Here is a 15,546-nt window from a genome sequence, read left to right on the forward strand (position 1 = left end):
CACTGTAGAACTTTTTCTCAAAGTGGGTTCAGTAGAACAGAAGTACCCTGAAGGATATTAATAGGTGGGTCATAGAAAGTGGTACTTCAGTCAGATACGTTTGGAAAATTTGAAGCCGAGTGAAATGCCTTTCTTTCCTGCAGGACTTGTCTGAGCATTTAGTTTGCTCCTGGAACCCTGCGACTCTGACTCGCCAATGGCATTTAGACAGAGGGTACAGCGTACATATGTGGATTCACAGACACATTCATAGGCCAGTGAAAATGCGAAGCTGAAAACGCCTATGCCTGTATTACTTTTATTTCCTTTTAAAAATTTGCAATTAACTCCCTCTGGGTAGCCTTTTTGTCTAGGGTCCGCTCCACTGGTATGATAAAATGGCAGACGTTCCCCAGGGAAGCGTCCCCCGTTCTCCTCCTCCCAAACCTCAGACCCGATAGCTAGAGGCCCAAGGGAAGCACACGACCGTCCCTGCAGCTGGGAGGCTGCTGGCCTTTGGTGCCCACGTGTTCTTTTCTTTTTATTGGGCATTGTTCTGTGTCTTCATCATGTTTTTGAAGGCGTCCCACAGCCTCACACCCGTAAACTTCAGACCCTCCTTGGATTGAAAAGGTGAAAGGCCCTTACTCAAAATTTCAAAACAAGTTCTTATCCCGGACAAAGAGAGGAGTGGCCTGTATCTGGAGCTTTCCAGTCCAAGTATGTGTCACCGTGGAAATAAATAAAAAGATACAGACTCTTTGGATTGGTCGAGCTGGGCTGGGAGCCCCGCGATAAGAGGTCACTGGTGTGAGTTACTATGGTAATTGAGTACTGTCAGCAACACTTTTGCTCTCATGAGCATTAAAGCACATAATAATAGGCAAACAACAGTGGTTAAAGCAAGCAGGTAGGATTACTATGTTCTTTTGTCAGAAGTATATAATGTCTTGTAGTCAGTTTTAAAGACTTCTCAACCCCCCAATCCACCCCACCATCACCTGCTGAGTAATTTTGTCTGCTTAATCTCCTGCCCTCCACTCGAAGATCTCTGCTAATTTGAGGCAAATGGGTATTTCTGACATTAAATAGGGCAGCGAGGCAGCCCTGACCCAGAAAGGCCGCATGCTGAAGCAGCGAGAAAAATATTCTTTCACCAATTTTGTTAAGGCGCTTTTGAATGAAGAGAAAGAGAGAGAGAGAGGGAGAGAGAGAGAGAAAAAAAAAAATAGCTTTCCCTGCAACGGGAGGTGGCAACCTCCCGAGGAAGGGTTTTTGCGGAACGAGGAAAAAAAAGAGAGAGGAAAAAAGAAAGAAAGAGAAACTTGCAGAGCATCCCCACTCTCAACTTCCCCCATAAAACTTGTCACTTCGCATTGCCATCCGCTACCGCAACAATAATCACTCCGTGCCTATTGCTAATTGCAAGCACAGCTGAGGCCCAGCGGGGGGCCCTTGCACAGTCTCAGGCCTTTATACGAGGCTCAATCTGTTGTATGGCACTTGTTCACACACAAAAAAACTACCAGCAAAGGCAGAAAGAGGCAGAGTCACAGGTTTCTTGTAATCCCTCCGCCTCCCCGCTGACAGCCCAGCCCCAGAAGCATTCCTGGTTTTGTCCTCCTCTTTACAAAATCTGAAGTGACCTTAAGCTACGAGCATGTCAGCTTTTGAATGTGGAGTTGCCGGCTTCTTCAGGTGCATTAAGGAGCAGGGGGGAGCTACATCTGGCTTCTGCGTGTCTGTTTGCAGCACCCCTGGGGCGAGCTGTGGCTTCCTGTAACATGTAAAATATGAGTGTGAACTCAGGGTTCATGGCAAGGAACAGGAGGTCATGCCTCCATTCAGTTCTAAGTAAAGAAACTGGGAGTTTGCAGATGTTTTTCTGTATGTGTAATGACACCAACCCCCTCCCCAGCCACCGAGCGACCGAGCGCCGTTTTTTGATAAAATGTGCCACAATCAGTGTGCTACTTGCAGATTTATTCATATCAATTTTTGCAATTTATATATTCAGAGACAAGATTGCTATTTCGGCAACTTTATGTTGGATGCCGTACGTTTGCGTCTAGAGAAAGAGGGAACGAAGTACGGGGCGGGGAGGAGGGTGGGCAAAGAAAGAAAAGAAATTAAGTCTGTTCCTCGGGCCACCAGCTGGGGTGTTGTCAAGGAGACAAAGCATTGGACAGGAGGGTCTGTGTCCCCCTTTCGCCCAGCGGTCACTTCCTGCCCAGGCTCAGAGGTGGGAAATCTATTGCTTCTGGCCCAGAAGAAGGCCCATGAATGGCTACCATGAGGACCGAGTGGAGTGGGGCGGGTGGAGAAAATCCCCTCAGCAGACCAGGCTCAGGCTACCTCAAGGCCTTCCATCCTCCCTCCGGTTAGGAACAGGCAGGCCCAAGAAGATCCTTGGCCCCCAATGTGGCCCTGGCAGGGGGCATCCTGCCCCTCGTGTCCGCTTTGCCGCCCTTCTGTGCGCTTCCCACGTACAGAAATTCCTGTTCCCAGCCCAAAGCCTCAGACTGCGTTTTCACCAACCAAAGACATTGGTCGGGCAAACATGGAGATTAATCCTCCTTAGCCTGGGGAATAAACGCTCCTCAGTGGGGCAGGGTTAATTGCTGAGCTTGGTGCAAAGATCATTTTGAGGCATTTAAGAAATACATGATTTTTATGAGTATAGCTGTTCCATGCAGGAGTTATTTCTCAGCAAAGGGCAAAAGCTTTGCCTGCCTTGCATTATTAGCCTAATTCTACTTAATTGTTTCCTAAAATAAGGGCTTCCTGAACACGCATTCCAAACCTTAATAAGTCTGTTGTGCTACAAGTGATTCTGGATGGGGTCGCTGCTGCCCTTTTGGGCAGAAGAACCAGGGTGTCAGGGCAGAGTGCTGCTTGATCACATCTATGCTTGGAAAGTCAGGGACGGGGGTCGCTGAGGGGACAGGGGAGCCTCTGTGAACACATACGAGGATGCTTTGTGAAAAATGCATCTTTTTTTGTTGTTTGGACCTAATCCTCTATGAGCCTTCTTAGTTCTCGTCTCTGGGCTTCATTTAATTCTATTTCACAGTTTTAGAAATGTTGGCCCTGTGGCGTGTTTTAAATAAACCAAATAAATGACTGAGCAAATGCTACCAGATTTGTTCTTTGTTCTTCACAGTCTCAAAACTCGGCCTTGAGAAATTGTCTCAGTCCTGGTATTAAGTGAAATGCCCATGTTCATCTTACAAAGAATTTTTTTTGGCTTTTTGTCAAACATGGTTGGGTGTTCAGATTAGAATATGTATACTGTTATATATCTGAGCTTTCTTAAGGAAAGTTTCCTTTTTGGTATAGGAAGTGATTTTTTTCATTTCCCATCTTTTGGGTTTAATTGTGGCAAAGTAAATATAAAATTTGCCATGTTGGGGCTTCTGGGTGGCTCAGTAAGTTGAGCTTCTGAGTCTTGATTTCGGCTCAGGTCATGATCTCACGGTGCATGGGTTCGAGACCCTCACTGGCCTCCGTGCTGGTGGCACAAAGCCTGCTTGGGATTCTCTCTCTCTCTGCCCTTGCCCCACTTACACATGCATTCTCTCTCTCAAAATAAATAAATAAGTAAACATATATATATATATATATATATATATATATATATATATATATATATATATGTAATTTGCCATGTTAGCCATTTCAAAGCATACAGTCACGTAGCATTAAATACATTCACATTATTGTGCAACCAATCTCCAGAACCCTTTTCATCTCGCAGAACTGAACCCATTAAACCGTAACTTCCCATCTCCCCCTCCCTAGACCCTGGCAACCACCATTCTATTTTCTGTTTCTATGAATTTGACTCTTCTAGATATCTCCCATACGTGGAATTGTATAATATTTGTCCTTTTTCCACTGGCTTATTTTACTTAGCCTAGTAGCTGCAAGCTTCCTCGGAGTTGTAGCTTGTGACGGTATCTCTTTTCTTTTAAAGGCTGAATACTATTCCATGGTGCGTCTGTACCACTCTATGTTTATCCATTTGTCTGTCGACGGACCTTTGGCTCTTATGAATAACGCTAATATGAACATGGGTGTGTAAATGTCTCTTCAAGAGCCTACGTTCAATCTTTTGGCATCTGTGCTAAAAAGCAGAATTGCTAGGTGTCTATCTTTTCATAATAGTGCTTGCTTGGGTTGAGGAACTGGTGGCAGAGTGGCATTTGTGTTTGAGTTGAGATAGCATTCACGACTGAAAATTCACATTAGTGCCTCTGCTTTGCCATCACATGCCTTCCTGTCAATAGGTACCTATCTACTGGTTTTCTCACTCAGAGAAGGTGAACTGTTGCCAACCATATCTTACAGGTATTAGGAAAGAAAACCTTTTGGGGACTGTCACATCTGCTTGCACGTTACCCCTGCCATATTGAGACATAGGATTGGGCAGAATTCATGGGGTTTCATGCAATCTTGTTGATCCAGGAGCAATAAACTCATTTCCAGGCTGGCTTTGGCTAGCTTGGATAGTTTACAGAGATTACCCACAAGTTGATCAAACCATTAAATATATATATATATATATATATATATATATATATATATATATATATATATATACATATACATACACACACACACATGTGGGGTGCCTGGGTGGCTCAGTCAGTTGTTAAGCATCTGACTTTGACTCAGGTCATGATCTCGCAGTTCGTGGGTTCGAGCCCCGCATCAGGCTCTGTGCTAACAGCTCGGAGCCTGGAGCCTGCTTCGGATTCTGTGTGTGTCCCTCTGTCTCTCTGCCCCTCCTGGCATTCTGTCTCTCTCTCACTCAAAAATAAATAAACATTAAAAAAAAAGTTAAAAAAAAAAGAATGTCTTCCAGAGAGACACCGAATGTATAGTCCACGTAAGCTTAGCTTTGAATTAAACTCTCTTGCTTGATTTGCTTTCAGAAAGGATCCTTCAGGACTCTTACTTCCCTTGTATTTTCCCTCAGGCAAATGGTGGTAACAGGCCTGACTTGGGTGAGAAGGAGGCAGTGTGTTAGGTCAGGATCCAAGTACAGGCCAGGATCCAAGTACGATTTTGATCATTCACTTGAAATGTCGGTGCTAGAGACACTTGTTGCTGGATATTTCTCCACATTTCAGGTTTAAAGTTGAAATTTTATCTTGAAAAGGTTATAGCTTATTTTAATAAAAAGAATATTAAGGTAATATTTAGGCCTTTTCAAAGGAGGTTAAAATAATGTTGCTCCCAAATGCTAAATTCTATACATGTTCCTATTGAAGATTCAACTGTTTTAAACAGTGACAACTTAAATCAAGCTTTAAAAAAAATTGTTTCACTGCACTATATCCTCGCTATGAGAAGGCAGTACAGCAAAGAGTAGGTGAATGGTCTTAGGACTAGGTTGTGGGTAAATATGGGTCTTGGAGCCTTAGTTTCAACAAGGTACTTCTGACTTCTCCATCAGTCTGGATTGCATCAGACTTTGGGGCCAGGTAATCCAGAGTTTAGTACCTTGAAGAGCCACAGTAAAGAACTTCTTGTACCTTGAAGAGCCACAGCAGTAAGACAGCTTTACAAAGACCTCAATGAAATGGGTTTTTAGACATCCAAAGAATTATATAGTTTTTAAAAAGCAACAACAACAACAACTCCACTAAAAAGGACTTTTGAGACAGCCTGGAAGTTCATTCTCATTACCCAAATCCTCTGACTTCGATGTCTGTTTATTTTTTGGTGTCTCTGTGCTTTTTTTAGCTGAGCGTCCTGAAGCGGGGACTGGGAAATACCCATTTCTAGGTACGGTTGTTTTGGTGAATCAAATCCTGAATTACAGTAACACTCGAGTAAAGCAAAAGATGATGCCTTTCAACTACGTACCCATTTTTCAAAGCACTCAGATGATTTGCCCTTTAGGAAGTGTGGCTTCAGCCCTTGGGGAACTTTGACAAATCTTGAAATTTGCATGCGGATGCTTACTGCTTTGCCCATTCGGCATACATGGCTTGAATGTGCCAAGGTTTCTTTACCAGACCCTCTCTGAATCTGGAATGGAACACTGAATACAACCAGATTCCTGGCAATCCTCAGACCTGAGAGACCCACGGGGCTGTGGAATTGTGGCTTGGGTTAACAAAGCTATGGATACTTGGTAGAAGTGTAAAGAAACCCTGGATGATGCTTTTCACATGCTCTTAAATTACCCATATTGTAAGGAAGAAATATGCACTGAAAGCTTCAAACGTAAAAGATTTCATTACAGTATTTCAATACAGTAGTTTAAATAGGTTGCGGGTTTTTTCCCCCTAACTAATAATAACCCACTTTTGTCACAAAAAGCAAAGTGAAGAACTTAGTCACATGGGTGTGGTCAAAGTATTATCTTCCTCTTTGACTCATTGCCAACAAACAGAATGCCCTTCCTTCTTTAGACACTCGAGGCAAGGTGCTGAGGCAATTTCTCTGAAGCGTGGCTCTGTGGAGTTGGAGAAAGGGTACTTTCCAAAGAAAAAGTTAAAACCTTCCAGCATTCATTATGCTTCTTCAGCCCAGAAATACAGGATGGTTATCAAGAGGTTACACATTGTCTGTTTACACAGACATTTTTAGAAGAACGGAAGTTTCTCAGAATGCTTTGTGCAACCCTACAGAGCTTGCACTTAGAAAGATTCCTTATTTGTGACGCAGGGTGTGATGGCGTGGCTGTGGTATTAACAGCTAACATTGTAGTATGTGCCTGGCACTGTGGTAAGTCCTCCAGACCTATTAACTCTTTTAATCCCCAGAGCAACCCTAAGTAGTTGTTATTACAGCCCCCATTTAGCAGAGGAGGAAACCGAGGCTCGGAGGGATTAAGGGACTTACCAAGATTCAAACACAAGAAAGCCCGGTTCATGTCCATTCTCTTAGCCACTAGGCTGCACTGCCTCTCAGCCTCCTATGCTCCGGCTCTTGCTAGCTCCCAGATCACTTCTCCGAGTCTCAGTTTCCTCCCCTGTGAAACGAGACTACAAGTGATAAGAGAAATTCAACTGTTGAGAAGTTAGCCACAGACTGCCCAGGCTTTTAGTGCTGTGTCTGCCCAGCATATATGGCTTGACCATGCTGGTTTCAAAGGAAATATGTGTTTAGAAATGAACTAACGAGAGAACTCCAATCCTTTTAGATTTCAGCTATCATTTATCCTAGGATATATTAGAGTGAGTCACAAATTTTGAATACAAGAAGGTGTGTGAAGTTTCTGCGTGGTGGTTATTGTACCTTAGGCCCAATACCGTAATTTCAAAAAGAGCTCATTTTTACAATATTGGGCAAAATATTATCCTCAGTTATAGGCATGGGACAACATGTCTTGTTTGGCATGTGTATATATGCGTATATGTTTTACTTAAAGCGAGACACTACAGTATGCATGTTATACTTCAGTACAATGCTTTTGTAGCATTTATTTATTTATTTTGAGAGAGAGAGAGAGAGAGAGAGAGCGCACACGCAGAGCCTGACTCAGGGCTTAATCTCACAAACCGTGAGATCATGGCCTGAGCCGAGATCAGGAGTCAGACGTTTAACCAACTAAGCCCACCCAGGTGCCCCAATCAAATTTTTCTTTAAAGAGAAAAGCGACAGAGGAAGAACTGAGTTTTGCGCTAGACTGTTTTCATTGGCTTTGGGACTCTGCCTAAAATTGTTTCTTCTATAACATTTTCTGATGGTGCCCTCTTCAATTCCACGTGAAACCAAATTTCCCCAAGGCTCTACTATTTTACTGTCCCTACTCACCGAAGACTTTAAAGTTTATGATGTATAATTTTTCAGCACTGAAATTGTAATCAGTGTTATAACTTTTGTATTTCCAAACTCTTAAGAAAATTCGATCCATTGTGATAAAGGTAACTTTGCTAATTGTATTTCACCTTGGAAACTCAACCTGCCCACTGTGAGAACTTTCTCCCAGTAGCATTTGCTGAGTTACTAACCTAAAAGAAAAGAAGAAGAGATCAGATAGGGCTACAAAGGAGAAGAAAAAAAAAATACATGGATTCTAGCTAAGAAATGGCATGGCCTCATTCCCATACAGCTTTTTCTAATCATTTCCATTAAGTTTCAGCAGTGATGGTCTCTCTTAGTCCTTTAAGGTTGTTGAGTGGTTTTCCCACATTCTGCTTAGCAATGTTCCAAGCTCACAAAAAGTAGAATCTTTTCAATACCAAGTCAAGCTCAGGTTCTGAGGGAAACAGGTTCAACAACATTATCCTACCCACACCCTTCTCCTTTGAGAGTTTTGGAGCTGAATGGCTTTGCTGAGGAGACACCTAGAGCTAGAGTTGTCTCTCTATAAACAAACCATTACGTTTTTTAATTATTGAGTTGAATGGGACAGCTCATACAGATGTCGTGGTAAATAACCAACCTGAAGCCTATCCTACCACGTACTGATGCTTTGTGACCCCAGAGTACTTATTTAATTTACCTATGTGCTTTTTCCTCCTCTACAAAATGAGGCTGTTAATAGTGTCAACCTCTTAAGAGTTCAACTCAATGACTGAATGATAAACTGCTTGTAGAATCCTGTGCATAGCACTTGGACATCGTAAAGGCTCGGTGTTCCCTGCGTAGGTAACTACAGGTTTCCCTTGCTATCCGAAAATAGAGTTCCTGTGAAAACCTTCCTGAACTGGAATGGTGTAAAGAAACACCATTTAGTTTGTATGGAAAACTTTTTGAGCATTCTCAGACCTAAACCATAACCTTTTTTAGGCTTTTCTTTTTTCTTTAATCCTCTTTTCATGTTTATTTATTTATTTTGAGAGAGCAGGACAGAGAGAGCATAAGCAGGGGCAGAGAGAGAGAGAGAGGGAGAAAGAGAATCCCAGGCAGGCTCCAAGCTGCCAGGGCAGAGCCCAATGTGGGGCTTCATTCCATAGTCTGCAAGGTCATGACCTGAGCCCAACTGAAGAGTCAGACGCTTAACCGACTGAGCCTCCCAGGTGCCCAAGGCTCTTCTAGTACCTTAGGACACATCTGGCTGAAGGATGCATAGAATAAATGGAGACAAGGCACAGATGCTCATAGAGGCAAGTCAGACCTGTGGCAGCTTGAGACTGAGATGCTGAGTATAGTTCCCACGGAAGGAGTTTGGTGGGGCCACTCTCCCTGCCCGGGGTACATGCTCCCTGTATAACAATTCATTGCAACACAAACCCAGAACGCTGCTTTTGCTTTTTGCCTTTTCTCATTAAAGCCAAAGTCCTCTTCCAATTTCTTTCTGATAGCAAAAACGGGTGCTAATGTAGGTCTTTCGTAAAAGGGAAGTGGCCTAAGGCAAACTTTGGAGAAGTGGGGGATGGATACCTATACTTTTGTTCATTGTGCCCGTGTGTGTGTGTGTGTGTGTGTGTGTGTGTGTGTGTTGGCGAATCGTGTGCGAAATAGTACTTCATTTAAGACAGTAGACTCCAACGTCTTATACGCAGTCCGGTGTGATAGGGGGTTGCTTAAGTGAAGGACATACATTACCCTTGTGATTAGTGCGAAGGGAAGCACACTGAAGAGTTTTCCGTTGGGCCTCTGTTCCTTGTTGTCATTGCCCCTCACGTGATACATGGGTAGCTCGGAAAACAAACTAATCATTAACAGTGAGGTCTCTTTAGGACATCAAATTAACATCAAGACGGGGAATGCCAGTTTCAAAGGCAATACATATTTAGAGATGATCTAACAATAGAACTCAGATCCTCATCCGTGTAGGAATTTAGACTCGTTGAGGTGGCCCTGAGGGCGGCAGAGGTAAAGCAACATAAAGCCATGCCACCATATAATCACACCCTTGCTTGCTGATTAGGGACTATCCCAATCTAAAGTGGAAGTCCGAACCTTCTATTGGCCAGCGAGGTGTGAATTATTCATTTTAGCTCTCAATCCTGCAGCGTTTCCTGGTGGTAAAATTTCCCCGGGGAACAGTGAACCCAAGGGCAGAGACTAGGGAGAGGTGAATGAGTCACCTCTCAGTTGTAAAATTTAAGGGGGAGTCCAAAAATATAGTAGTCAAGGTCAAAAATATTTTAATGCATCTTTAAAAAATCAAAACTGAGGCAAATAATCCAGGGTGAAAAAATATCAGAATATTAAAGACAATATCCATGGATCCTGCATGGGCAAGACCCCGCCTCACTAGCCTCCCCCTAATCCTGGCTATCGTGCACCCCAATATTACAGAAGGGATGTTGTGTATAAGGATTTCTCTGCACGAAGTCGGTGTGTTTACAGGGCACAATACCTGAGTATATCTGCATGTTAATTAAGCTCCTACTAGAAATGAATCAAGAAAATTCCTTTGTGTTGTATATGGAAAGGACAGCTTTATGTTTCTGTGTGTAATAATAGTCACGATATTTTATTGAGTGTTTAGTATGTGACAGTCACTCTCCTGGTCACTTTACATAATTGTCTCTTTTAACGCTCACAGTAATCCTATGAAGTAGGTACTGGTTTTAACTCCAAGAGGAGACTGAGGGTCAGAGAGTTAAGTAGCTTGTTTGAAGGTTATCCAGCTAATAAGTAGCCAACCCAAGCTGAAGCTGTACTTTATCCACACAAAGTTGAAAAATCACTCGTTATTTGTCCGAATCCTTTTAATCCGTTATTAAATCTAGGTCACTATAGTTTAAAATGTGCTTTATGCACCCAGGATGCTTGTATGGGTTTGGGTGATGATCTACCACTGAACAACTTTATGGTGGAATTGTGAAGATGGAGTTTGTGTCCTGTAAGACTTAGACATGCAATTCCAGAGGTGTTCTAGGACGAGCAGTGTTTTCCACCACCACAGGGTTTCTGTGTTCACTTGCTCTCTCCTTTCTCCCTTGTTCTGTGGCATTTCTTAGTGTGAGAAAAAGACAGAGAAGCACGGGCTGATAATGGTGATGGTGATGGAGAGGTTAGTGACGGTGGTGATGACGGCAGGAACTAATGTTAATTGAAGCCTTAATAAGTACCAAGTACTGTGCCGAGAGCCTTACTAGGATTACTTCCTCTCACCCTCAAAAAGAGCATGAAAGGCTGATGAATCCCCATTTTCTGAAGAGGAAACTGAGTCTTTGAAACCATAAGTAATCTGCCCTAGATTACAAAACCAGGGAAAAGACGAGTAAGGCCTATGCTCTTAATGACTACATTGTAGAAAGGAAGAAGAAAGACGAACAGGCAGAGTCTCCGATCAGCCTTCCAGGTCCTCCTAACTAGAACTTTCAGATCCGGTTGCAGCTCCTAGAGGAGTCCCCAGTTTTCCCAGGGACTTCCTTTAGATGGGAAACCTTTTGGGTTTTAGCTCCAAAACCTCCACATAATTATCCCCGTTCTTTTAAAGGGGCCCTGGGTACTAGGATTTTATTTCTCTAGTGCATTTTTAGGATTAAGGTGACCTTATTTAGGGAGTTCCCAATGAATACACCTGAACTAAGGGGAGGCTGGCAAAGGAGTCGCGATTATCCTTACTTAGTCCATGTTGTCAGTTCACGATTTTATTCTTAAGGGTTTAGAGTGCATTTTACCAAAATTTTAGTGTCCCGGGGTTAGGATATTTCTGGAAAAGGCACATCTGAACCCAAGATGAAACAAAATAGGAGGCCTTAAAATGTGTTATTTCCTCTTTTGAAGAGTCATAACCAATCTGCTTTATTAGCATCAATCTCCAATAACGCAAACCTGAGTAATAAGGACCACGCGAGGACAAGCAGGAACCCAGATACCCAGCAATGGGCTGGTAAGCGTGTAACAACTGGCTTTCTGGGAGGGAGAATGCCCTGGCTTGTGGTGTTTGCCAATTTCCACGGTGTAAAAACTCCCACCAAGGCCTATTTCTAGCTGTCAATGTGATATCCTGAATATGGAGTTGGAAAGAGGTGCTCCAAACCGACTCTCATGACCGGCACACTATTGTACCATCCTCGGGAGGAGTAATTAGACGATCAGCTGTTTCAGTGCAGTGCCTAATCCTGAAGAACTGCCTCTTCTGAACTCACTAGCTGTGTGACCTTGCTCAAGTCGCTTCACCTCTCTGGGCCTCTGTTTCGTCCTGTACAGACGATAATATGGAAGCTGTTTTTCACCTCTAACATTTTAAAGTTCTAGAAGGCAGTGACTCCTGCTTTCTCCGACATCCAAATGCCTTTAAGCGCCTTTCTGGAAAACCAAGTTAGCGCTGTGCTGTATCCAACTTCATCTACTGAGCATAAGGTTTGGAAAGGAGTGACTTACTCCCTTTTGCCTCTTTAAATGCGTAGCCAATGGGGCATCATACATTTTTTACACTTCTTTTGCTAGATGTGAGATCCAGGAGGAAAGGCATGGATGTTCCAGGGCTTTGCTTGTTCTCCTGGGGTGGGAATCTGCAAGCGTGACACGCTGAGCCATCGCTGTATGCATTTCCTACCTCCCTATGCTTTCAGCAGCAGAGACAGAGTATTGAGAGTATTCTACCTTTTTACTTTTGTTTTTATTGTTTGCTCTCTAAAAGCCATTTGACAAGAATGGGAATCACTCATACAAAATGAGGACGGGGGTGGGGAGGGTGGGGAGGGTCGTTATTTTTTTTTTCCCCCCTGAAAGGTGGCACGTCTCTCAGCAAAGAGAAAAAGGCATGTTGCACAAGGCTTGCTGGCAGTGATAGAAGCCAGCGCCGGTTTGCCTGTTGTCACAGCCAAAGCAAAATGCCACCTCTGCCTAGGAGCCAGAGTGCCACATTCCTCTTTTGTGTCCCTGAGATGCACCCGTCATGTGGCCCTGGATGTGTAGGTTTGGCCAGGAGGTCCCCATGTTCTTCGAAGGTCATCTTCCAACCCCAGGAGGTACAGGAGAGGGGGGAGCAATGCTCCTGACTCTCAAATTACATTATTTGAGTCCCCAGATTGCATGTCAGATAAAGCCAGCAAATGGCATTTGAGGGCTGAGGTGAACACAAGAGAGCCCCCCACTTGCTGAGAGTAAGGTAGGGCTGCAGAAACACCAGGAACCTGGTGATATTTCTGTCTCCAGACCCCTTCTTAACAAACCCAGATGCAGTGACAGCAAAAGCTCCAGAATCCCAAGGCAGGAGGTGCCAAAAACACTCCCCAATAATCACTGCCTCTCCCCTCCCCCCCCACCCCCCGCCAAAAAAAAAGTTTCAGTAAGATATTCTCACTCCTAGAGGGGAAAACCTGTCCACGCCTGAAGCAGCTTGACCCCGGGCGAACCCCCTCCTACATGGAGTGAACTGTGAATCTCAAGGGAAAAAATCCCCACCCCCCACCCCGCCTGCTCCCTGGGGAGGGACAGAAGGTTCCTAAAACTGACGGTTTCGCCTCCATGATCTTTAAAAGAGCAGAAGTTGGCTGTGAGGCTGCAATACCGCCTTGATTGGGGTAGTGTGGTCTCTGTTTGCGGCTGGGCTCCAAAGAGAGCCACAATTGGCTCTGATGAGGAAGGAGCCTAGAAATGAAAGATTGCAAAGAGGGCTTCTGAACGCCATGGCTGAGACTGTGTCGTTTCTTACAAGGTGAAACTTGGCAGTTCTACCTTGCGAGTAAAAACCCAAATTAATTTTTTTTAAAAGAAATTAAGTCAGAAACAAGGCTTCAGAAAAACTGTGAGTGTTAGGCATAAACTGATTTTGGATGATCTTTAGGTGAGAAAGGGTGGAGTTTACCATCAGAAACATGTTTTTATTTATGCTTTTCAAATCCCCACTGGTGCGCAGTGTGTGTGCGTGTGCTTGTGCGCGCGCACGTGTGTGCGTGTGTGTGCTTGTGCGCGCGCGCGCGTGTGTGTGTGTGTGTGTGTGTGTGTGTTAGCGTGAGAGCACGCGTCGCCTCGGTTCTGTAACTACTCTTTTTCTTACATGTTTGCTGTGCACAGTTCATATAGATGCCCTATAAATAAATATATAGGTCCATCCACACCTTTTCATTTTATTTGTAAATTGTTTGGTATAAGCGGCAATGCGTAATGAAACCTGGTGAAGTTTAAAAGATTAGATTTTTTTTCATACTGACACTTCATAACACTGTTCATATGTCTCTGAGTGAGATTTATGAATATATGAGCAGTACTGCAAAATTATACCGCACCAGAGACTTCCTGCACCACAGGGGTGGCAGTCTAAAGTGACACAGCTTCAAGCATTTTTCACAGACAAGAAGCAAAATTTAACCCCCTTAAGGGGAAGTATGATTTCAACAGCTTGAAATGAGCTCATTTGTAGATGTTTTTTTTCTCTCATCTTCCATAATTTTTTGGTGTTAAGATTAAAACAGATTGCACAGCCAACGTAAGGGCATATATGCTGCCCAGAGTGTAATTTGGCCCTTAAAGAGAAACCTTCATTGTCTCTATCCCAATGCCAATAGGGTCACTGAAGGTAAACTTCACATTCAATTCGTAAGGCTCTCAGCCGGATTCCCAGAATTGTCCTAAGCAGACAGGGTCTGGGTTTTTTCAAAAGGTAAGTAGCAGGTGACATCCGTTTGTCCAGTGGAGAAGCCCCATCTCCCTCGGCATCTGAAATGGTGGCATTAGGAAATAGACAGTGACTTGAATCTCAACTGAGTGAAACTAACCAACAAAAAGGAGAATCAGAAGAGCAAAAGATGGTCTATAGGAATCGATCGTATAGGAGATGTCTGTAGCGGGAGAGTTCTGTGTAGATGCTAAGTCCGAACCCATTTCTTTCAGGCCGATCTGGTACCTTGTGATTTTGTGTCAGTTAATGTTCACAATGTCTATGCTCTCCAATTCTCTTTAACCGTTTAGTTTCTCCTTGGAACAGAGCAGGTGCTCAAAAGTGGGCTGTTCCCTCTACTCTTTGAATGCTTCATGATGTGTTGGCTGGAGAACTTTTGTCTCTTTTTTCAGCAATGGTACAACAGCTCCATGAACGTGATCTGCACCTGGTTGACAGACCGGATGGACTTACAGCTTCACATTTATCAATTGAAAACACTAATTAGGATGGTAAAGGTAAAAGAAAAAATAATTATTCTTTTTTGCAAATAGCTTACTGAAATACATTTCATTGTCAAGCTGCAGAACTTCCTTAGCACAAAGAATATTGGTTTGCATAGAAAACAAGACGATTTCTAAAATAGCATCTCGGGCAAGAAAAACCTCTGAAATCACTTTGGGATGCATGCTTAATTTATTACTCAGACATCAAAGGAAAAATTAATAAAAAGGAATTTGACATTTTATCCAGGCCAGAAAAATACTTTATGTATCTGTCATGCAAAAATACTGCAGCGGCCATCGTGCCCTGTGCATTAGACTTTCAAAAGCTGGCTTTTGGTACCATTATGCTAATCACATCAATTACCAATTTCATTTATGATTTAATTAAATAAAATTTTGCCACAATTAATGTAATAGAAATATTTACCTCCAGCTTTTTTCTAAATATGTCCTGTGATCATTATCAGGATGCAAATCATTATTGTTCTCATAGTTAATTGAACTAGTTTCTCTTACAATGCGTGTATACAGTCAAATGGAAAGGATCACAAAGGTGAGATAACATATCCTGAAAGTAGCTTTTTTCCCTGT

The 15,546-nt window shown here is 43.2% G+C and overlaps 1 protein-coding gene across 19 annotated transcripts in view; it reads left to right on the plus strand.

Annotated features, from left to right (window-relative positions):
* The window catches only part of CADPS (calcium dependent secretion activator), a 479,125-nt gene that overhangs the window by 459,650 nt on the left and 3,929 nt on the right, over nucleotides 1-15,546 (plus strand). For all 19 annotated transcript variants that reach the window (XM_058726308.1, XM_058726310.1, XM_058726311.1 and 16 more), the window contains one exon: nucleotides 14,863-14,967. In XM_058726308.1, coding sequence (XP_058582291.1) covers nucleotides 14,863-14,967 — 105 coding nt within the window. The remainder of the gene's footprint in view (nucleotides 1-14,862; nucleotides 14,968-15,546) is intronic.

Source organism: Neofelis nebulosa, chromosome 4 (genome assembly GCF_028018385.1).
Source record: "Neofelis nebulosa isolate mNeoNeb1 chromosome 4, mNeoNeb1.pri, whole genome shotgun sequence".
Classification (NCBI taxonomy): domain Eukaryota; kingdom Metazoa; phylum Chordata; class Mammalia; order Carnivora; family Felidae; genus Neofelis; species Neofelis nebulosa.